We start from the raw sequence: 24,346 nt of genomic DNA on the forward strand, positions 1-24,346 counted from the left end.
GCTGCTTGAGCCGGCACAGAGCAGAATTCCAGAGTCTCTAACTGCAGCACTTAATTGCTTAGCAAATTCCTTCCAAAACAACTTTCTCGCCTCTTCTTGTTTTTGAATCCAAACCGATTCTACATTCCTGGGTGATGTTTAGCGCCTGGTTGGCTGATTTTTGACTCCCCGAATTAACTGGTGCCCTGCTCACATTCCTGTGACTTTAATTCTTTGTGAATGTGTATAATGGAACATTGGGGCAGAGTTAGAAGACACAGCCTAATGGGCCTTATATAATCGATAACATGTTATGACTTTCATCTGCGGTGGAAGTTAGATTTGCGGCCCACTCAGGACTAGCTCCTCGTTGCCCGGAGGCAGCTCTTGCTCTGTTGGTGATGCTGGTTATGATCTGGTGGATGCGGCCCACTGGGTACTAGCTCCTCGTTGCCCGGAGGCAGTTCTTGCTCCGTTGGTGATGCTGGTATGCTCAGGTGGAAGCGGCCCACTGGGTACTAGCTCCTCGTTGCCCGGAGGCAGCTCTTGCTCCGTTGGTGATGCTGGGTATGCTGGAGCTCCTTATATGTCCTGCTCATCAAATCATTATTTGGATCCCTGCAGTTCATTAGATTTATTAACAACTGGACGCTCTTAGATTAAGGAAGAGGCCAAGGTATTAAATGTGGTCAGTATGTGGCCGTGTATTAAGGAATAAAATCCCTGCGCTTCCTCTCCCCCCCCACCCCCAAGACTGTATGTTAAAAATTAATAAAAGGATAATTCAAGGCACCTTGGAAGTACAGTACCTTTTTAAAGGAACTCTTCCTGCAGCAGTGTCCCTCTATTTGGTCATAGTAATCCTTGGTGATTTGGAATATTTGTGTAAAGTAAGGTAAGAGGTATTTTATCCCATATGTTTCTGTGTTAGCAAAATTGTGACATCCGAAATAAAAACTAGTATACTTGCCTGCTTCATCCACTCACACCACCAGAACATATATAACGTTATGCCACCAATTATGCAGCTGTGGCCTCTGCATCAAAGGGGGCGGGGCGGGTGCCTGATGCGTCACTGGTGCAATGTAAGGTGCATGGGAGATGGAATGGGTCACTAAACTTGGAACACGTATTTTCAATGAAAATATTGATGCACGGAGAAGCTCCCAACATCATGAAGCCAACTGGCTGCCTGTCATGAGACTCTCCTTCAGACGGGTATGCTGTTTTGGCTAACCGCATTCTGGATTCTGAGACTTGTAGGAAGTGGGCACATGGTTTCATCTCCTACGAAGTAGTCACATGTTTCGCCAGTTAGTGGTATCACAGTGTCGGGGCTTGTCCAGGTGCAAACTGACCCCACGTCTGAGGTTACCAGACCTGGGCTTGTGGTGAAAAGGAGAATGGGGAGACGCTGTAGTACAAATAATAGCATTTTCTTTATTTGGTCATCTACTTGAGAACATGTTCTAATGTGTGTTTGCAAATTTTTGATATCATAAAATGATTATTTCATTACGCCTGTGCTTGCATGGTTGGGGTAACCAACTCCTGATTACCACATTTTAGTTGACAAAAAAGTGTTTGTGTCCACTTAGAGTCCTGTGTTTTATTGGGGGGATGGAGTGGTGGGGGAGGGTAGTGCTGCGGGGGAGAGTATTTTGGTAGAATAAGTTTGGTTATAGTTACTATGCTTATGCTTGCATTTATGGGATCTAGCGGCAAAAGTGTGTAAGGTGTATCAACTGTTAACATCAATTTTAGATTGTTCAGTAGTGAAACAGGCAAGATGGTTACGTTTTTAGATGGTTAGGTCTGTCCATTGGAGGGCACTGGGGTGGAGAATGGTTGGGAAGATATGTGAATGTGTCCCTCTCTAGTGGGCTTTCCCCTCCCTAGCCCAGCATCCCTAAAGACCACGTTAGCCCACTAGTAATCAGTAACTCTGTCTACGGTAAGATGTAATGAAGGCCTAAAGGCAACTGCCTTATCTATCTGGCTTCCTCAGCATCTTTTGTAAAGATGCCCTAGCCTAAACGCTCCCCATGGTTTTGAATATGGCTTTATGGGACAAGTGTCATTCTCGGATGTTCTGGTACAATACCGCCCACTGCTGCTGCCCTTTCTCTCCTCTCCCTGATCTTGCGTGTCTGTCTTTTACTCGGTCCACCACTGCTCCACCTGATCTATCCTGAACACCTTTCAATCTCCTCTGTTATTTTGTTGCGCCTCCCTGACTCCGGTTGGCCTCCATGGTCACTTTTCCCCTTGGTCAATCACTTGCTAAGCTGTCCCTCTGGGATTTGGGACTTCTCTTGGAAGGCTTTTAGTCCTCCCCCTTTCAATCTCCATTCGTCGAGTAGCAGCCATGTGCTCAGGATGCTCGTTTTCCTTGTGACTTTTGCCATGCAATGGCGAGTTTAATTTCCTATTGGGTTTGGGAGTATTTCTGTGTCTCCCCTGCTCTCCAGCAGTCCTTTCTCACACTGTTTGTCATCAGTTGCCCGACCAGGGATCGAAATTAGGGTCTGTGCAAAAAGCAGCTCCTGGCTGGGTATCGGGCATGATCCGTTAAGCAGTAGCTACCACTGATGAACCAGGAGCTAGCTTATAGTGCACAGCAAATCTAGTTTTCCATAAGAAGTGAACTCCAACTTTTGTCCATTTTATATTATGCAATAGGCTTCAAGTGTCCCTTGAGGGGGTGGGGCGGTGTTTTATTTAGTACTTTTTATGCACACTCTCCCAAACCTCCACAGTTAATATCACACAGTGAGGTTTGTACAGCACCACTTGCCCCAGGAGTCAAAGGCAGCTCCTGGTAGCTGTTGGTTTTAAGCTACCCAAGCTCCACTTGGGTATAATCTGGAGCTAAATAGCTCACAGTTCCTGATAATTTCGAACCCTGCCCCTCCATTCTCCTGCAGCCCATCTTAGGTTGGACAGTCAGTCTGGTGTTGTCTCATCTGTCTGGCAGGGAAATTCCCAGTCCATTCCATTCCTGTTCTAAATTCTGTTCCTTTCCCAGTTGTATTGTTTGTGCCTCTGTGCATTTTTGGAGTTGAGCTTCCAAAAGACAAGGTAACTTGGGCCAGACGAGAGGCTGACTGGCATTGTGAAAGGGACAGTGGTACCAATAGTCGGATCCACCGTACACTGGGGGGAGAAAGGGAGTGATGCCATGTACCTCCCATCCTCTTCTTGGAGGTGTTCCCGTCTCCTCTTGATGGTGTCAAGGCTCTGACCATGTCACACACCAAATGCAGATTCATCGGCAATGGTACTGCACCGCAGACCTCCAAATGCTTACCTCTGCTACTGCTAGTAAGAAATGATGTGCACGTGGAGAACTCGAATTTGTCAGGTAACCATCCCCTCCTATCCTTTCAACTTGAACTCGCCCCTCATGTGGGAAGGCAGACCTTCTTACCTTGTTTGGAGAATCCTAAGAGCACTCAAGCTATTTGTGTTCACAGTATGATTTAAGACGGCGACCATACTGTCAGCTACCTATCTCCTTTCAGCGGTGTCCTTGGATATGCTACATAAGCAGAAGGACAATTGCGTGACTTCTTCCCATCCCGTTTTCTGCAGTTCAGGTCAATCTTTCTTCCCAATGCAATCTGTTGGAGTCTATGGAGCAATGACGTAAACAACCAAACTATCATGCACCCTCTCACTGCTTTAGAAACTGGATGCAGTGTGTTCCGTCTGCATAGGGAATTTTATAAATGTATGCAGATCTTGACAGGGGCATCCCTGTCACACTATCCCGTCACACTATCCCTATCCTATGTGTACAGGGTCCTATGATCCTTCAGGTGTCGGCGTCTTCAATCCCTTATTAATTTGTTTTTATTCTCCACCTTAGTTGGCCATATCTTCGAAAAGCAGAGAAGCTCTATACATCTATAGGCGCTGCAAAACCGATTGCTGACTATCCTGAAGCTGGCGATCTCTCGATACCCTGCAATCTTCTTGCAGTAGGTAGGGCGGGAACGTTTTATACAAGTTTCTTCAAGGCCTACAGAATGCCTTTTCATCCCTTCCCGTTTCATTTTGTGGGTTACGCTCCCCTTCCAACCCGTAAATGGAAAACCCCAATCTACATTTTGCCGAGACTGTAACTCTCAGTTTTCCTGGAAGGACATGCACTAACTGTGCAACAGTTGTCTTCCGCTGTAAGTTTAAGAACAAAACCATAAGAGACTGCCCACATAAGAACTGGGCTAATTCCACCTTGGCACAGCACAGGGCCAGCATCACGGTGCAGGCTCTCGAACCCGAGGAATGGACAGGCTGGGTCAAACCCTGCCTCGAACAACCACGTGTCGAGGCCTTGTAGCCAGACCCCTTTTAAGACTTGTATTCATGGAAAGTCATGAAGAAAACACCTCGCAACCAGGAGGCTGCATACTCGCATCACTCTAAGGGCATTGAACGCAGTTGCCCTAAGTGAATCGAGCGCACCTTGATCTGCGAATGCAAGGCCCGGGTTCTTCCAATGAGGGCAAGCACACTGCACGGTCTACACAAAAGTCCATTCAGTCAGACAAAGGGACATCCAAAAAGACCATGCCCTGCCAATAACCACCTATACAACCTGTTTCAGGTACATACATCGAAGCAAGTGTTATCCTCAGCGATGCCACAGAAGGGGCTAGATAACGTTTCATAATCTGAGTAGGCCTGGGGGAAGGTGGGGTGACGACGAAGGGGGTTGATGAGGAGGATGCTTGACCATCAGAGGTCAACATCCCCACATCGAACCGAAACCTCAACCCTTAGTACCAAAACATTGCAGACGGTGCCTCGCGCCCCCGCCACACCCCATTGAAATGGTGCATGATCGATTTACCATGAATACAATGGTTTCCTTTATGGAGGAACGTGAGGGTGAGGCCCAGAAAAAACACTTTGATGAAGAGCAGGCTCAACACCAGATTGTATCACAACCCAAAAGACAGCATGTGGAGTTAAAAGTACGGGAACACATGCCTGACGGCTATTCTGGCTCCCCGGATCACTGTCTGATCAGACATTGTATTGGGGGTGGAGGATTTAGAACCAAAGGACTATTTCATGCCCACACCAGGTGAGGATGACCCTACGGCTACTTGGTCACCAATTGAGGATGATTATCCATACACATCCCTCATTAAAAGAACAGGCACAGGTGTCAGACAAGGACACTGACTTCATAGAAAATATTTTGAATGAGAACAAAGAAAAACCGTGTTCCACTACTGCAGTTAGTGAAACAAATTGCCCCCTCTCTAGTAAAAACAGCCACTACTAAACTGCTGGATCTGTGTATAGAAAAGAAACCGTATCCCGTGTCAACATATTTTGTCTGTATATTAATCCATGGTTTCTACTGCTAGAAAGAGGGCTGATGCTCCCCTGTCATTTACAAGGATTTACACTTGTGGATGTAAAGCTGCAGCTTTCTAAGTATGTATAACCAATACCACTGCTCTTATGGCCTATTAAAACAGGTCCCAATGGGATTACATGAAAACACTGGGTAAGGACATCGCACCTGAACGAGAGTTATCTTTTCACAAGATTCTGCAAGAGGTTAACAGACCAGCAATGCTGTCATCAAGAATGCTCCAGCTGAAACAGGTCTCCAGTTAGCTGGGACAGCAGTCTTGAAATGTCATGCTTGGCTAAGAGGAACAGGGTTTAAGCTAGAGACTCAGGCCACCCTCCTGGACCAACCCTTGTAGAATTCTGTCCTTTTAGGGAAGGTGTTTGATGAGGCATGAGGGGGAATTAAAAAAAGATCACAACACCCTTTAATGCCCGAGGGCACATTTCTGGCAGAAACGTGCAACAAGGGTCTGCAGCTAATCAAGGTCCTTTCGGTCCACACCTTTCTTGCATTCCTCAGCCCAAACATAAGCATGTGGGCGGTTTTCTTCGCCCCAACCCCAAAGTCACACATTTGGAACTGCACTAAACCTACACTGCAGAGGAAATGTAAGGGGTAGAGGACCAACCCCTAAGGGGGCGGATTCTACATTTAGCTCACACGAAGACCCAAGTCCCCTCCCGTGTCTTTCCAGCAAACGGAAGATTCACATTGTTCACCCACACATAGCAGGGGGATAATGTCTGACAAGTTATGTTAGGCACTGTGGCACAGGGTTATTGCGTTGAACTTGTAAACAAGCCTTGCAATCTGCATCACATGAACACCTCAAGCTCTTCTAAGAGGAAGTAAAAACATTTTATGAAGAATGCCATAGAACCAGTTCCTGATCAGGTAAACAAGGAGATTTACTCTCTGTATTTCCTGGTACCCATAAAGCGCAAGAAAAAAAGCCAGTACTAGATGTACTGCCTGCAAACAAGTAAGTTAAACCACATATTGTTACTTGCCACCCTTCAGGAGTTGATTCCACTTCTAAAAAAGGAATATTTCATGGCGACACAGGAAGGATTCTCACTTTCATATTTCAATGTTCCCAGGTCACAGGAAATTGGAATTGGAAAGTTCATGAGCCCACATTGAACCTTACAAAGTACTTCATTTTGGAACTGCATCAGCTAATCATGGATTCGCTAAGGTGCTTGCTGTGGTGGCAGCGTATCTTTGTCATCGGAACATTCTGGTATACTCTGGGTTATAACGGTGAAAATAAAAGCACTTTGCTCAAAAGACCATCCATTTACTCCACAAGCTAGACTTTTCAATCAGCTGGGCCAAATTAAGTCTCATATGTTCTACAACCAAAAAAGTCCTTGGGACAATTCTAGAAAAGGAACACGCAATAGCCTATCCCTCTCAGGCGCATGTAGGCCTTGCTAGCCCAGATACCATGTTATCAAACCAGAGTTCAAATAACTGTCTGGAAGTTCATTAAGTTGTTGGGGGTCATGGCCTGATGTATTCACATCGTCCCTCTAACACGCCTAAACATGCGCACTCTACAGCAGTGGTTTGCAGACCAATGATCTTGAGTGTCTAGTGGCTGGGAGGATCTAGTGGTAGTGTCGCAAAAGGTGGTCAATGGTAGACAAACGCACATTCTAAAAGGCAAACCTTTTAACATCCTGCTAGCGTAGGTGGCCATCACTACAGACTCCTCCAAGTTCAGATGGGGAGCTTGTCACACACTTACCACCCCTGGTTCATGGTCACATCGGGGGCAAAGTAATACATTTAATGTGTTGGAGCTTTTAGCAATAGTGGTGGAGCTATACCCATCCCAGAACCACATTCAGGACAAGTGTGCTTGTCAATTCAAACAATTCCACGACTGGTTTCTGTAAACGAGCAATGGGGCACGCACTCAAGACCTTTGTCACTACTGGCCCAAAGAATTTTGAGCTGGTACACCGGAAAGAATATTTCTCTTCAGACGCAATATGTACCAGGGGATCACAACTGCCTGGCAGACGGTCTAAGCATAGTGCTCAGTTAAGGTCACGAGGGGGAAATAATGTACAAATTCACTTGGACAGATCCTTTCATTATGGGGCACTCTGAGGTTCTGGGATGTAGTGAACGGATCCATTGACGAGTGCAACTCTCAGTTCACATCAGGAATCGCGACCTCTGACATTGCTGGCTGGGGCAGCATTGGTCAGATTGCTGCTCAGGACTAAGACCATTGGACTTTGGCACGCTCCGGAAGGCAACATACTAACTCAGGCTTTGTCCACTCCCCCGCAGACCTCTTCCTCCAGAGCAAACCATGCAGTGGCTCGCCTGGGGTTCTGTGGAAGTTTATGGGGGGCGGGTGTGGGGTGGAGGGTATTCTTACCTTGTGTCATCCACCAAACCATGCTTTTGATTACTTTGTTTCGAAGACCACCTTGTTGCCAACATGATAGTATGTCGGCCAGTAGGCACAGATGTTGCAGCACCAGGATTTATAAAACATGTAGTTGCAGGTACTCCCAGAGGCTATTTTCAGTCCTCATAGCTCAGTTCATACAGACTTTCATAGAAAATACAGGCATCATTGCACAGCCAACATTCTCCCTAAGATATAATTTACTCACCGGTGCAAACATTCTATAACTCTACACAGATACTAGCAGGATCAGTGACACCGGACCACATGCTGACACCTTAGTCAAACGCAAGCTGACACAAAGCAACCATAAACGCCCCCCTCCCCTTGCTGTGTACTGATCATATTGGTGATTTGCACATATTTACAACAGGTGTGTTTGTTATATTTCAAAGCTAAAAAACTTTGTGTATCATACCAAGTTGCGTACATTTTTCAAAGTGTGAGTATGGAAAGTGGGTTAGTGCACGTTGCATGATTCTGAGATGTGATATTTAAGAGGACTGACCAGTTGGAGTTGTTGGTTAATTTGTCTGTCCAGTGAATTCTCTGATTAAAAGTTTCTTTACAAGCGTTGATCTTATTTTTTTTCTTTTTATTGATAAGGAAACCGATGCTTAAAGACAGGGATTTGCCAAAGATGAGAAGTGTATTCGGGTGTTTCTCCAGATTTGGATCTTTCATAGATAACACGTGCTATGAATTTTCCCCGTCGTTTGGCTGGGCATCCTTGGTAGCTTAGAATAAACGGAAACTTTCAGTCACTTTTGTGCTCCGTTATTGTCACTTTTGGGTCCTACTGCCCACAGCCAAATAGCAAGACTCCATTTGCTCCATCCTCGTCGGCCATCTTCAGATTTTAGCAAGCACACATTCTACAGGTAAATATCCTTCTCCAGCATTGGAGCTTTCATAGATTCACATGCTTTGAATAGATTACATAGCAGTGTATAACCATGAAAAAAGGCCGGAGGCAAGCTTGAGTAGCAAAACGTACCACTAGAGACCAACTAACCTCACGCAAACATGTTTTCGAAGAACAGACTGGCCAACTTTGGACTGCCACAGAGTCCCTGTTGACACAGCAGAACCTGGTAATGTGTGTACCGATCTCCATGTGGCGGCTATGCAGATGTCTAGCAGCAGGATCCCAGAGAACAAAGCAGTAGTGACTGCCACTGCCATGGTGGAGTGAGCTCTGGGCCTGCCAGGAAGAGGCCTGCCAGCCTGCTGGTGGTAGAAGGATAGGCATGCAGAGATCCATCTGGAAATGGAAGGCATGGATAGTGTCTTTCCTGCGCCAGAGGGATAAAATGCTGCAAACAATTGAAAGGTGTGACGCAGGCTCTTGGTACGGGTGATGTAATACTTGAGAGCCCGCACCACATGCAACAAATGCTCGGCTGTTGAAGGCGAGCCAAAGAACACTGGCAATACAACAGGTTCATTGAGGTGAAAAGTGGACGGCACTTTAGGCATAAAGGTTGGGTTAGTGCGCAAGATGACTTTGGATGTGTGAAAAGTCAAGCAAGGTGCCTTAATGAAAAATACCTGGATTTCCCCAACCCTCCTGACAGAAGTTATGGCCACTCACTAAAAAGGCAATCTTCCGGGAAGATGCTTGAGGGAGGCCTTGTGCATATGCTAAAAGGGTGGTTCAATGAACCTGGAAAGCTCCCATGCTGTAGCTGGACACCAGATAGGCGCAAGATATCTGAAAAAGGCCTCTCAAAAATTCCTTCACTAACCTGTGAGACCAGAGGGAAGTGGTGCCAGGCAAGCGATTGTATCTGGAGATGGCGGCCAAGTGCACCTTAATGGAGGAGTGAGCCAAACCTGATTGAGCCAGGGACAACAAATAGGGTTGCAGCCTGTCTCTTCTGCACCAGATTACAAACCGTTTCCACTTGCTTTTGTAACATGCCAAAGTGGATGGAGCCGCAGGCCCGAGCTAGGATGTCTTGGCAGTCTTGCGTTAGCTGGGTTTGACCTAAACTCTAGGAACACAGGAGTCAGGCCGTCCGATTGTGTGAGGCAGGATTGTGATGAAGCGGTTCTGTCATATTTTAGCTTTTTGCAGGTTGCCTAACGGACCTATTTTTTTGGGTTTTTTTATTTTTTTTTTTCATGCGATTTTAGTCGGCCTGAAAAAACCAAAAACATGATACAGCTTTGAACCCCAAAATCCACCCGCTCGGGAAGGATGTGCACGAAATCAGGTTCACCCCCCCAAACTCCCTCTTCCTCCGTACCCGCCACCTCCCTCCACACACAAGAATTCCTAACCCGACTACACTTAACTTTCCTCTAATGCTCGACTGCCATGAGCATCATGCAGCTGTTGCTCCTCACATGAATGGTTCCTTTGTCACCTGCATGTAGGGTTGTCCGTACTGGAGCACCGCGTATGATCAGTCTGTCTGGGTCTGTGAGCCCACAGACTACTGCCTGTGTTGCAGATTTACTGTTCATACCACATGTATTTCACAGGGGAATATAAATACATTCTGGAGGTGAAAAGCCTCAAAATAGCCCTGTAGTGTCAAAGACAGTCTGAAGATGAGCTACGTGCACCAATTTTCATTGGTGACTTTTTAAGACCTTGTTCTGGATCATTGGTGGTTCAATATCTCCTTCCATGAAAATATCTATAACATAAGAAACCAAGCATGTGACCAGCCATTGCTCTTCTCATTGGCAAGCAGAATCTTCCCAAGTAATGTCGGAACCTCCTGGCATTTGATACAAAACCTTTCGATATAATGGTGCATTTATGTTTCGACCATATTATGGCTCCAGGATGCAATATGACTGCTACACTTGAGCATATAATAGTGGTAGCTGTCAACTTTAGGCCGTTTTTTGATGGCACGTTTGCCACCTTGGCTTCTTGGTGCTGCTGGTGCGCACTTTGTGCAAGACGTTTCTTTTGGGTCAGCGGACATGGCGGTTCCATTCAGTTTTCAGCACCTTTAGGAGGATCTAGTGTTTGGGTACTTGGCACCGGTTGATCTGGCTTGGGGCCTTGTATGAGTCCTGGCAGACATGGTTGGTGTGGATTCTTTCGTTTGTGGTTCTGCAGGGTTTTGGGCACAATGCATATATTTAATACTACCTGTAAGGGTATATTTTTCAAGGTGATGTGAGTGTCGGCAGTGGTCCAGATGGGAGTATTTTACTCCCTATTTTTTTTAAAGTTGGGAGTAAAATGATTTTTTAGGGAGTAAAAATGAAAGTCGAATTTTCAGTGGGAGTATTTTATAAGCAAGTAAAAATACATTTTAATTGGAAAAACGGATTTTTTTTTTTCCACCTAATTATTCATGCATTTTGGCGGGGTCAGTTCCTCCTTCTTGGAATATGAATCCGAAAAACTCTTATTTACTTCTTCAAATCAGGCAGTAATAACAGTAGTTTCTTCCTGTGGTACTATGTGCACTACTGGTCCAAACGTATCTATAGATCTATGTTGGGGTACTCGGGGGGGGGGGGCGGGGGGGGCATATGGTTCTATGTGCCAGTTTCCCCTCCGTATTTTTATTTTTTGGGAGTAAAACTAGCCGATGCACCCCTTATCTGTAGGGCTGAGTGTCGGAGATGCCTCATTGGCGGCATCAGGTGGTATTACTGGCACATGTGGCTGTGGAAGACCGACCAAGTCTAGGCTTGTACGGTATCTGAGTTGTGCCATACTGGTGGGGGGAGGGGGGGGTGTCGGGTATGGGAGTGGCTTCCTTGCATTTCTGCCTTTCACTGGTTTGTGCAGGAGTGCATCATATCGGATCTGTGCTCTGGGTTGAGTACTGATGTGTGATGTTGTGGAAAGCACGATCTGGTCAATGTCTCTGAAATTGGCGACATCTGCAGTCCCAACTGAACCTCTTTCCCCCCCCCCCCCCCACCCAGTTAATTCTCAATTGCCCACTAGCCTGTCTGTTATGTGCCAGTTGGCGTGTTAATATGACGAGCTCTCTGACTGGGCATGCTTGGCCCCGCTGTTCATTCAAGTAGTAGGGATCACTATTGCACATGAAAACAGCATTTTCTTTAACCTGTGCAAGTTCTTGTGCATGTATATCTTAGTTTATTATTTGTAGAGCGAACCCTGGGGTATCTGGGCGCTAGAGCATAGTTGAAAGTTACAGTAGTACAGACAACCTTTCTAAAATATGAAAGTGAGATTTATTGGCTTTGGGAATGCTTATTTGGTTTCTTTTCTTCTTTGCATTTCTCTGAATACTGCTGCTAATGTTTTACTTTAGCAATAATACACCTTCCCACAGGCTTTGTTGGCCGCTAAGGGCCGGCGCCCAAGTTATTGGGCAGAACAAAGCATGGGCATTCTTGCTGGACCTCGGTGCTGTTACTGGTCAGTGAAGCCTCCCGGAAAGGGTGTTAGTTCTGTTAGCACCCTGGGCGTCAATAGTTTGCCAAGTTTAGCAAAAATGGGTGGACTACAAAAGAAAATATCGGTCAATGGAGGGTATGGGTAGGGATTAGGTGGGGGAGGAAAGGGAACTACCAGTTAACCCTTTTCGTTTCCCTGATGCTCATGGCAGTAGAGGATGAGGGTTAAATGTATGGGTCTGGGAGGAGCGCCATGTTTCGGCAGGCTTCAAATCCAGTCTGGGATCATGATTCTGTCCATCTTTGACAGAAGCAGATTGGCTCACGCACCCACCCTGGGTGCTAATGCATATTATGAACCCACTTTTATTTTTCTTAACAGTATCTAGTAAAACATTTATGAATTCTGTAGTGTGTAATTGATGGACTAAAGGGTCAGCTTTGCAAACTTCTCTTCCCCAAAGGATGTTAGTTATCATTTCGTTTGGGCTCCAGATTGGTGGCCATGGCTCATTTCAGGGTGCAGTGTCCGGCTGAGGGTGACTTTGGCAGGCTCAAGACTTAAATGTTCAGGAAATGGGTGTGGCTCAGCTTGTACTGTGAAAATGCGCAGTTACTGTGCAGACGCCATGACTGCCCTACAGCGGCCACTGGCTAGCAACGGTTTGAAGTAATTTTGTGGGGCTGTGACTAGAATGCAATTGGTCTTGGTAAGATTACTTCAAAGGTTGAGAATCTGCTTTAAAGATGCGCATTAAGATCAAAGGTTTAATAGTAAGTGGCAAGACTGCTTTTATCGTCTGTTCGGCAGAAGGAGTGTTATCCAGTTGTATCGTAATATTGAGCGCCCAGAGACTGTTGGTGGTGTGATGTTGACTGTGCTAATAGCCTGTATACTTGATGTATTGCTGCAGAAGATTGTAGTCGGGATTGTTTCAAAAACCTGTTTTTTTAAATTTATTTTATTTTTAGTTTTTGTTTTTTTTGTTGGAAGGGGCTTACCAACAGAGCGGTTCGGTTGGAAAAGGTGAGCCTCAATCTGCGGAGAGGAGACCGTTATGGGACTCCTTTCTGGGAGTGTTTATAATACTGGGGGTCTAGTTTCATCAAACTGTTGTCTGGAAATCCCAGTGCAGTAGCAAGTGGGAAGAAAACCAGTGGTGGACTACACCCGCCCCTCCCTCCGCCCATCACTGAAGATTCTCGCCTCCTTTCCTTAGCTCTGTTCCACCAAATTCTGGAAGGTCTCCCTAGTCTAGTGCTCTCTGCACCTCTCCCTATCTGTTTCTGTCTCCTAGGAGAGATGCGCCTTCTTTTTAAATATCTTGTGCTCCCTGACCTGTCAACTTCCCGGAGGTCTCCTGTCGCCTCTTCTTTCTGGGAATCTGTTCTGGACATTGTGTAAAGACTAGATGAGTAGATGCATGCGCATGTTGGAACACTCTTAGGAGATCATTGATATCCAATTGCACCAATCAGTGGCTTCTTAGAACTCCTTGCTTGCCTCCACGTTTCTCAGTTCATGGTCCAGTTGTATTTTGTCCTGTTCTGTGCAGTGGGATCCACCTTCCCCACCCTCCACATGTTGTGCCCGTCAAGTTGACAGTAATTCCTATTTAAATAACATTGTATTGTAGGAACTCTTCCTGCCATCCTAAATTGGTCTTCCATTCAGACTGATGCATACTGGTTGTCTTCAGTCCATCACTTTACAACCCTGGGTTGTTTCTTTTCAGTGCACACAGAACTCTGTTTTGATCGGTCTCTCTTGTCTAGAACATAAAATAGATTTTTCACATTGACTGGTGTTACAGTTCTATTGTGCTAGCACAAAGGCTCAACCTTTATTTTTTTTTTCTTCTTCCTTTCTTTCAGCCGGATGTCATGTCTTCCAACGTGGTGAAAGTGAATGGAGTTGAAGACGCGATCAATGCCTCCAAGCCAACGGTCATCAACATCAATATTAACCATCAATCCAATCTCTCCACCCTGCTGGTGGCAGCGAAGTCTGCTTTTAGTAGACCGTCACCTGCCAGCTCAGAGGAAGGTGTCAAGAATGTCACTCCTCCCCAGAGAGGAGAGCAGAAAGTAATTGGGGTATGTATATGAATGACAACTGTGAGTTGGCAGAATACATGCTTTGTATGGTGTGAAGCCCATGTCCGTGGGTGGGTGGGTGGAGTCTCCACTAGAGGTAAAACTGCTCTTGAGGTGTAACCCCAATGTAAACCCGTGGTAACCTAAAATCTCCATGTAGCCTGCATGCAACCCTTGCAGGAGAGTTGGCTGTCTGCAGGCATAGCAACCTTCATCTTGGTGCCAAATATGTAATTTAAACATGTGTTGGGATTAGTGATGAAGTTCTGAGGCGAAGAATGAACCAGAGGGTCAGTCGCAACTACTGACTAAAATGCACTGTGCACCATGTAAAGCATATATAGAGAAATGTAGTAGATTTATGGAAGCTGATCCACTCAATTTATGTATTCTGTTAGACTTCTGAGATCAGACCACTGAATTTAAATGTAAAGGGTTGGACAGTTTGATAATGGTTTAGTTCAAAGTTTCATGAGAAAGGACTCAAGCCAGGGTGCCAACTTCTTCTATTATTCCAAATGGAATATTCCAAGATGCCTGACGGGTAGTACTTTTAGAAGTGACGGTTTGGGAAATAGCCAGAGTTGACTGACCAGGAGAGTAGTTTGGGGAAACCTTCTCAGGCCCAGATCTCTCTCTCCAGGATGTCACAAAATATGTGTCTCTATCTGCCATGCAGCATTTGCACAGTAGTCCCTACGGCTGTTGGCCAGTCCCATCACTGACTTTTGTTTTTCCTCCTTCATTGTGACTTTGTGTGGCACCAACAGCCCAACTGGTGAATTATCTGTGGTTAAAAAAAACCTAGTCAAACAGCAGCATTTTGAGAAGATACAGGAGTTCAGCTCTGCACGGTCGGGGACTGGGATGCCTGAAGTGAAGGGAGGTGCAGTCACTTCAAGGTGCCCAGAGCTCAAGGTCGGTCTGGTCGGGGAGCTTGGGTAAGACTGCCATCTCTGAGGTCAAGAAAGTTGAACTACCTGAACTGATCCCAATATAAGTGTGCACAATATGATTTTCCTGGCCAATAGATTTCTCTGCAGGCTGCACGCCTGCTTTATTTTTTAGTCCGAGGACCCATGTTTCCTTTAACCTGTTTTGCTTATCAAGCTTCCCTCTGGCTGCCGCACAGAGCACTTTCAGAGTACGTAAACCATTAGCAACATTTCATGCATCCGTAAGGTACGCACCACAGCAGATAATCTGCCATTCGCTTTCTCCGTTAAGATATATTATACTAACTAATTCTAATTTTCTAGCCTAGCCCTGTTTACATGTGACCTTGCACACATGAATTTAGGCAAAGTTCATGCTCCGTTGAGTGACATGTTTACAATAAGTTGGTCTAGGCCTTGGCCAGCAGTGTAACCAATTTTGAGTTGTTAGCACTTATTGCACTCTAACAGCTCAAGTCTATGCTGGCCAAACCTGCCACACAATGCTTAACCAGGGTGTAACTGTAGAGGAAGAGCCACATGCCCCTACTAAAAGCTCTGCCCCTATGTTGTCTATATGTTGGGAACCGGAAATTGCGACATGTGCAATACCGGTGAGGATACCTGTACCGCAAATAATTCTTGAGACAAGGTATCCATTGAGAAAACCTTACATGCATTCACAAAGAAATAATGGTCTCTGGAGTGAGTCCCATAAGACGTATGAAAATAAGAAAAAGGACTGGTAACGTCACATAAAGCAGAAATGATGCACCTAGAAAAGATATAAATGAACAAGGAACGTTAACATTCTATAAGATCTGAAGAGGAGGTGTCGAAGTCAAGCAACGTTTCGGGATCGAAATGAAGATGTTTGTGCGAAGAAACACTGAAGAAAATACACTTGTACATATGCTGTAACACAAGTAGACAAAGTAATCCTGAGGCTGGCTATCTAGTCAAAAGATTGCGGCGATGCGCTAGTGTATATACATAGGAATGTGTAGGATCTGGATGTTCCACAATGCACTTTAGCAAACTTAAAACCCTGTGAAGTGAAAGGGTTTGAGTGTGTCGCAGTTGAAAAATAACTGATGATGAAGGAGAATTCAAGAAAGGTTGGTTGGCCCAGCACCATGCGTTGAGGCCACAGTGAACCTGGTTGTCTGTCAAGAAGCTACGTGAACGTGAGAAAGAAACAAACTTCTGTTTAAGGTGGAATGGAAAAACACTGAAGGTGTCAAGAGTTCATCATAGTATTATATGCAACAAAGAGCTCAAACTTGGTCTCCAGTCACATGGTCAGATCAAAATAGAAATTTGGTCGAGCTACGGCACAACCAGAAGATGAGACCAATGCCGCCACACTCCCTTTTATTCTCAGTCACAGTGCGTTTCTACAAGGCCGAGTTCAAAGCCTAATTGAATGGCAGACCGCAGGAGTGATGATAGATGTTGGGCTAATTGGTTGGGGAGGCATGACCAGGCCCACCCTCCCAGCACCTGAGGTACCAGCTTGCGTGCTGCTAGCGAGTGGAATATTCCAGAAGGGTACAAGCATGCCAACCAATTATAGAGAGCCATGTATCAAAGAGCCCTATAGTTTGTGTAACCAATAGTGTCGAATATTAGGATAACACGGAAGATGACTTGCACTTGGGATCGGCTTTGTTGCCCACCTGACAGTAGAGACCCAATCACAAACCCTGTCACTATGGAACGTATACCTAGATGTTCCTGTTAAGCCTATCAAATCGCCAAGTAGGGTTTTTTAGTTTTCCACGTATTATGACGTCAATGATGACAAGTTTTTACTATAAATGTGTTTTTTTTCATGTAACACGTGAGGGAAATCGAGCGAACGTCCATTGATGTCCATTGTAACGCCCTGTTTTAGATAATTGTTAATAAAGCAGTACTACGTTTTGCCAACTTCCTGAGTCGGTTTGATCATTGATGTATGAGTAAGTTCTGCATCCCCAACCATCTCGGATTCATAACAATTCAAGTTGCAAGCTACTAACCAGCCATAAAATTCACTTGCCCCTTCAATTCTATACATACAGACCATACCCCATTTCTTACTCATCAAGAGCCAAATATCAGTAGCCAATGGCTGGTGCAAAGTTTGCTCTGTGGCTTGTTACCTTTCTAAATTACCTCTACATAAATAAGATTTTAAATACAAGGGCGGGTTTTTACTGTGAAACGGAACCTCTAATGATGGCAGCAAATATTTATCTATAACCACAAATCTCAGAATGTTCCTAGGTTTTGTAAAGTCTAACACATTTGAAATTGCTACAAAAGCAAGCTGGTAAGACCTATAGCCTAAACTACAGCCACAAAAGAAATGTTGTGCTGGAAAGCCCAACCATTTACTTGGTTTCACTCTTGGGGTGCTTGCTATGTATGCCATTGTGCAAAATACCAATGATGTAAACAGTATGTACCAGTTAATCTGTTGTAAAAGCTGCCTGCTACGATGAATGTTGTTGCTTCCCACCCATGAATGTTCAGGGTCACTCTTATCCATTACTCCACACGAGAATGCTCAGCCAGAGATTCCAAGAACCTCCTCCAACTGTCTTTACTCCTCTGTGGTGTTTAAGCCCAGGCAGAGTTTATAAACTTCTCTTTCGATTACACCATCTTTTAATGGCGTTCCAGCCCAAGGGATTGGAGGTACATGGCCTGCAGCAGGTGTAACTTGCCTTATCTCTGTTATGCCCCCTGCGAACACCAGAGCTGCAAGCATGAGTAGGAGGTTATTTTCAATCCGGCAAAACAGGAAGGTGAGAGGGTCTCTTCTTAACAAAAATATATATATATCGGTTTATTCTTGTATTAAAAGGAGATTGTTCAATAGCCATGAAAATGAGAAAAATCACTGTCGCACATAAGTGCAAAAACATAAGTATGACATACATAATACAAAGTTTACATTTTTTTTTTTATTACAAATGACATAACCCACACAAAACAACTGGAAGTAAATGTGTAGCCCATCAAAAGCTACATAAATAGAACAGTACAAAGAAAATATGAACAATCCATTAGCATAAAACATGATAAACGTAACAAAGGAAATCTAGGTGTCTTGAATAGATGTAACCAAGAATCTACTACATGAGACGATGCACCCTGGTATCTTCTTCAAATAATGAGCTCATGAAGGGGTTCTCAACAGCAGCCCCTCCACTAGTTTCATCAACTTCTGATCTTCAGTTTGGGAATTGTTTTCTTCAAGACAAGGTGACGTAATCTAAACATCAAAGACTAAAAAAGAGTGTCTGTATATGTATGTGTGTATATATATATATTTCTGATGCATGTGGATATGCTTAGTTCATATGCTCTGCATAGTCCAACATCTAGTGATAGTCGCAGAGTATTACAAGATATGTTTTCAAAACTCAAAAAACTGATTTTCGACAGGGTGTGTTAGTAATACTATCCCTAGTGTGACGTGTACTGTGCCCATGATCCTTCATGCGTCGAGGTCCTTCAGATTGCAACTTGTGACCGCCTACGATGGCGGAAAGAAAGAGTTCCTTTCAGGCTGATGCCTTTGATTATTTAAAGTTTATATGTAGACTTCTCTTTTCTTTCTTTACTGTCCGCTTGTTGGCGCAGCATCATCCAACCGCTCGACGACCCTCTGCGAACAGCTCCCTCATCGATCATGCCTGACTCGATGACCTGACACGGCCTTCACAGGCCTCTTCGGGCCTCGACACGTACAGTAGGCAAAGCAGGGGGAGGCCTCGTATAGCTAATCCATTTAGAGAATGTGTATTCTCCTATCCCATTTTGCACTTCCTGCCATAGGAAGTTCCTGTGGAAAGATACGCACCGAGTGTGCAACTACTGTCTACCTAGGGACCACCCAGAAAAGCTTTGCAAGTCTTGCAAACTTTTCCACCCAAAAAACTCTTAAAGACCACCAGTCCAAGCGCTGGGCCATCCACGCCATGCAGACCGAAGCCTCCATCGCTCTGAATGGGGAATCCAGCAAGGGCAGTATGACGCTGAAGGCGACCGGCGGAATACCATGTGCGGGTCCCCGACTCCACTAAGCAGGCCCGTGGCTTTGTTACTTAGACGACACCCGGCTGCAATAGCACACGCACTTCTAAACACAATAGGTACACAACCAATAGCGACCTTCGAAATCGACCGTCGAAGCCCACCAGGTGTCTGCAGGAGAAGCCTCTAGATCTTCCCTGGCCTCTCGGCCATTGATTACACCTGCGTCTCATGACAGGCCTCCGAAACTGGCCTCAAAACAAAATACAGATGCAGATACACTCACATGGGCTATGCAACACAAAGAGCAGACACCCTCCCACACTGCCCCCACTCCTTCAGGATTTACACCCTCCTATAAGTGGGCCCTTGAACAATTCAACACACTTATGAAAAGGATGTCATGCTTTGACTTCATGGACGCCTCCCAGTCAGGGGCTGCAAAACATCAACCCCCTGCCAAAAGACCACATCTTGACACCTCTCAATCTAGCTCTTCCACCCAGGGACCTCCAGCCTCCCGCTATCAAGACCCCTCTCGGGGCATGTATGCTATCATTCCCTCAGGTCACAAGACCCCGGCTCTCAGGGAGATCAATACAGTCAGGATCTCATCGGCGATGACATCTGTCATCCAGTCGCCTGACCACCAAGACCAGCCTGTAGAAGATTCACCTGTAGATAATCAGCTTCAATACAACAAACTGCTGGTGAAGGCTGCCCAACATTTCAATATTGACACCCAAGAGGCACAATGAGAGAAGGACTTTGTGGGGGACATTCTTGGTGACAAAAGATCTGCCACTCAGTTTATTCGACTGTTACAATCCATACAAAGACATATACAGCCCTCTTAATTACGCCTAACCTCACAAGGGTGGTTAAACCTAGAATAAATAAATTATTCAGACCAGCACCCACAGACATTAGGGGTCAGCTCAAAAATAGACTTTCTTGTCATCACCACTACTAGGAAGAGGGCTGGCACTCCTCTGGCATCGGCTGAAGCCCCGCCAGACAAGTAGAAAAATCTACACTTTCAGAAGCAAGGTTGCATCCTCAGCAACCTATCCGACTAGAATTGCAAATAATTCCACCCTCATAGCTAGTTATGGCTGTCATAAGTGGGATGAGTTGTACCACCAGGTTGAGGCCGTTCCAGAACCCCTAAAATCGCAACTATTAAGCACCATTTCAGAAGAAAAGCAGTGGTTTAATTGTATCCTTAAGAGCAACCTTCACACAGCAGACAATGCAGGCTGCATCATTGCAGAGGCACACTTATGAAGCGTCATGCCTGGCTTAGACCGTCTGGATTTCAATTAGAGACACAGGCCACCCTCCTTAACATGCAGGTGGAACCTAATAGAAGATGCCCTTAAAAGTGCTAAGGAAGGCTATGATCACTGAATTCCCTCGGCCAACTAACCAATAAACCCTACGTCTAATGGAGTTCCTCTAACTCCAGGCGGTTTGTGGACAGGGCACGCAGCACTCTTCCGGATACAATCCGAGAAGCCAATCTTGGACATGGGGCACCTCACAAGGACAATCTTCCTCTTCTAGTTTTCAAAGAGGACATTAATGTTCCAGAGGAAGAGGCAGTATCGCACCTGGGACAGGCTCCACCCCTCCCAAGCAGTGATCCACAGCTACATGCACCCTCTTATGCCACTCTAGGAGGATGTCGCATCTCGCACTTCACCCACACATGGGAGGGGATAACGTCAGACAAGTGGGTGTTATCCACTGTAGCAGGTGGGTATTGCATCAAACCTTTGCAAAAAACACCCAACAGCCCACCAAGACACAGAAAGATGATGCCAGAAGAGCGGCGCATACTATTGGAGAAAGTAAAGACCCTGCTGGAAAAGGACGCCATAAAAATCGTCCCAGCAAATCAGGTAAACAATGGTATTTATTCAATGTACTTCCTTGTGCCAAAGAAAGACCTGTCCATGCACCCAGTACTAGATCTGCACCATGCAAACAAATATGTCAAACCTCAAAAGTTCTGCATTAACAGGCTTCAAGAGGTAATCCGCCTCTTAAAATGGGGGGATTACATGGCAACATTGGATATGAAACATGCATACTTTCATATTTCAATGTTCCCAGCACCCAGTAAATACCTGCAATTCGAAATGGCGGGAGTTCACTACCAGTTCAAAGTGCTCCCCTTCGGCATCCCCTTAGCCCCAAGAGTATTCACAAAGGTGCTCGCAGTAGTAGCAATGCACCTCTGCAGAAAGTAAATCCCTGTATACCCTTAGCTAGACGACTGGCTAATCACCGGGGAGTCTCCTCAAATTTGCAGACAAAACACCCACGAGAAACCTTCTTTTCCAATTGGGTTTCTCCATCAATGAGAAAAAAATCAAGTCTAGTTCCCTGCCATATAAAACAATTTCTGGGAGCCATTTCAAAGACAAGGGGAGCTGGCTTTCCTGTCAGACGAGAGTGTACAAAACCTGTTGTTGTAAGTACCTAATTACAAGGCCGGTCGCCAGAGTATTGTACGCAAAGCAGTGCGCTTGCTTGGGATGATGGCCTTGTGCATTCACCTGGTTCCACACACTCCTGCCCATGCGCCCAATGCAGGAGTAGTTGGGGAAACGATGGTCTCCAGCAAGCAGTCGGTGGAACGATCTAATGGTGGTTTCGCTAACCCTGGTACAGGCTCTTCGCTGGTGGTCCAGGGACAGCCTGCTAAAAGAAAAATCCTTTCTCATTCCACCAACACAAGCGATCTTGACTACACGCATCACTCGCCGGGAGGGGAGCCCACTTCCTTCATCACACAGCCCACGGCTGGTGGACTTTCACCATAGCCCAAAATCACATGAATGTCTTAGAACTCATGGCAGTTCTCCAGGCTTTACAAGCCTTTCAGCAACATTTTACAGGTCAAACAGTGCAAGTCCTCATGGACAGCACCACTGCCACGTTTTACATAAATGAGCAGGGAGGCACACACTCTCCAAGTCTGTCCAGGCTATCCCAGAGAATATGGAAGTGGGCACTCAGGCAGAACATGTTCCTAACCTCTCAACACGTTCCAGGGGAACTCCATGATCTGGAATCTAAACGCACAATGCCCAGACTTCGCATCCAGGTTTCCCCAAACAGGGTACAAGGGTAACGCCCTGTGGATGAACTGGTCAGGGGAATTTGCTTACGCTTTCCCCCCCAACACCACTTCTGAGCAGAGTAGTGCACAAGATGCACCTGGAACAAGCTCCTCTAAACCTGGTTGCTCCTATGTGGGTAAGACAACCTTAGTTTGCACATCTGCTCAAACTGGTGATGTGCAACCCGATCAAGTTCCCGTTTCCTTATAACTTGCTAACACACAGCTAACATTCTGAATTATATTCTTTACCTATTAGACTCCGGCCCTGTATTCAACTCCATCAGCTTACACCACTTGACAGAACAAAGTGTCCTGATAGAAAGTTCCTGTCATTAAAGTATTCATGGAAGGGGTAAAGAGGCTATACCATCTCATCTCTATCCCTCCACCGGATTGGGAAATTAATATTGTGCTCTCAAAACTCATAGGTCCGCCCTTTGAGCCTATGCACAAGGCCAGCCTAAAACATTTGACTTACAAGACTGCATTCCTAGTAGCCATCACCACTATAGGACGAGTCAGTGAGCTACAGGCTTTGTCCGTACAAGACCCTTTCTTCATAATCCACAAGGACAAAGTTGTCCTCCGAACACATCCTAATTATTTTTCCCCTAAGTTCATTTCGAAGTTCCATGTTAATTGATCTATAGAACTTCCTACTTTCTTTAAAATCCATTTAACTCAGCTGAAGGAACCCTCCATACACTTGATGTACGGAGAGTGGTCTTGTACCATGTGAACAGAACTGAACCCCTAAGGAAAACAGACCAACTATTTTGTTTCTATAGCACCTGGAACAGAAAGCGATCATATATCCAAGGACGCCATCTCCAAATGGATAGTCCAGTGCATACAGCTCTGCTATTCCCGATCCAAAAGAGTTCTACCTTTCACTCCCTGGGCTCACTCTACCAGAGCTACCTTAGCCTTCATTGCAAACGTCCCTCAAAGCAGCTACATGGAGTTCCATTCATACTTTCACAGCATTATTGTATTGACACTCTAAAGCCGATTCACAGGTGGGACAATTGGTTCGAAAACATCTATTTACCGCTGTACGTTCTCACATCCCACCTTCTTCTCCAGATACTTCTTGCAAATCAATGCAGAGCTTGTGATCTAAGCAGATCCACAAGCCTCAGAAGGGATACATTACTTGCCATAATCATATTTCTGATGCTTGTATCTGCTTAGATTCACATGCGACCTCCATTCCTCCCTTTCTGAGTCGAAGGCGCATAGAGGTTTTCTGGTCTTTCACGGTTTTCTGCTTTATCACTCCTGCACTCGCGCTACACTTCATGCAACCTCATGTCAGAAACAATTGGAGGGTCCTCGAAGTGTGAAGGACCATGGATACAGTACACATCACATTAGGGATAATATTACGTGCCCTGTCGCCGTCTGTTTTCATGTTTCGAAAACAAATCTTGTAATACTCTGCGACTACCACTAGATGTCGGACTATGCAGAGCATGTGAATCTAAACAGATACAAGCATCAGAAATATAATTACGGTGAGTAATGTATTATTATATACATTTCTGAGGCTTATAGATCTGCTTAGATCACATGCTATGCATAGGCTGACATCTAGTGGTAGCCGCAGGGTATTACAAATCGAAAAGGGACATCGACAAGGTATGCCAGTAATACTATCCCTAGTGTGACGCCTCCTGTAGCCATGGTCCTTCACGCGTCGAGGTCCCTCAGAGTCAGAAGCAAGTTGTGGAGTTCCTTCTGCTGGCTAACGCCATTACTTCTAGAAAGTTTAAAATTTAGACTTTCTTTCTGTCTTTTCGACGACTGTGCACCACAGGATCTCCGGCGACTGTTTTCGAGGACAAGACCATTCGTCAATGGCAACGAGCATTCCCTTCTCGATGAACTTTGTCTGCGGCCTACCTAGGCCTCAACGGGCCTCTACCTTATACAGTAGGGAGAGTGGCTGGGGGTGGGGGAATCATAATTTAGAGTGCCTCTTCCCCTAAAGTTCCTTTTTTCCTGCCAGGCTGCCA

At 45.5% G+C, this 24,346-nt stretch overlaps 1 protein-coding gene across 2 annotated transcripts in view; it reads left to right on the top strand.

The window, feature by feature from the left end:
• The window catches only part of LOC138513801 (transmembrane protein 176B-like), a 182,746-nt gene that overhangs the window by 71,536 nt on the left and 86,864 nt on the right, over nt 1–24,346 (top strand). For both annotated transcript variants that reach the window (XM_069628901.1, XM_069628902.1), the window contains exon 2: nt 14,010–14,231. In XM_069628901.1, coding sequence (XP_069485002.1) covers nt 14,010–14,231 — 222 coding nt within the window. The remainder of the gene's footprint in view (nt 1–14,009; nt 14,232–24,346) is intronic.

This window comes from Ambystoma mexicanum, chromosome 12 (assembly GCF_040938575.1).
Source record: "Ambystoma mexicanum isolate Mex_15411 chromosome 12, UKY_AmexF1_1, whole genome shotgun sequence".
NCBI classification, from domain to species: Eukaryota; Metazoa; Chordata; class Amphibia; order Caudata; family Ambystomatidae; genus Ambystoma; species Ambystoma mexicanum.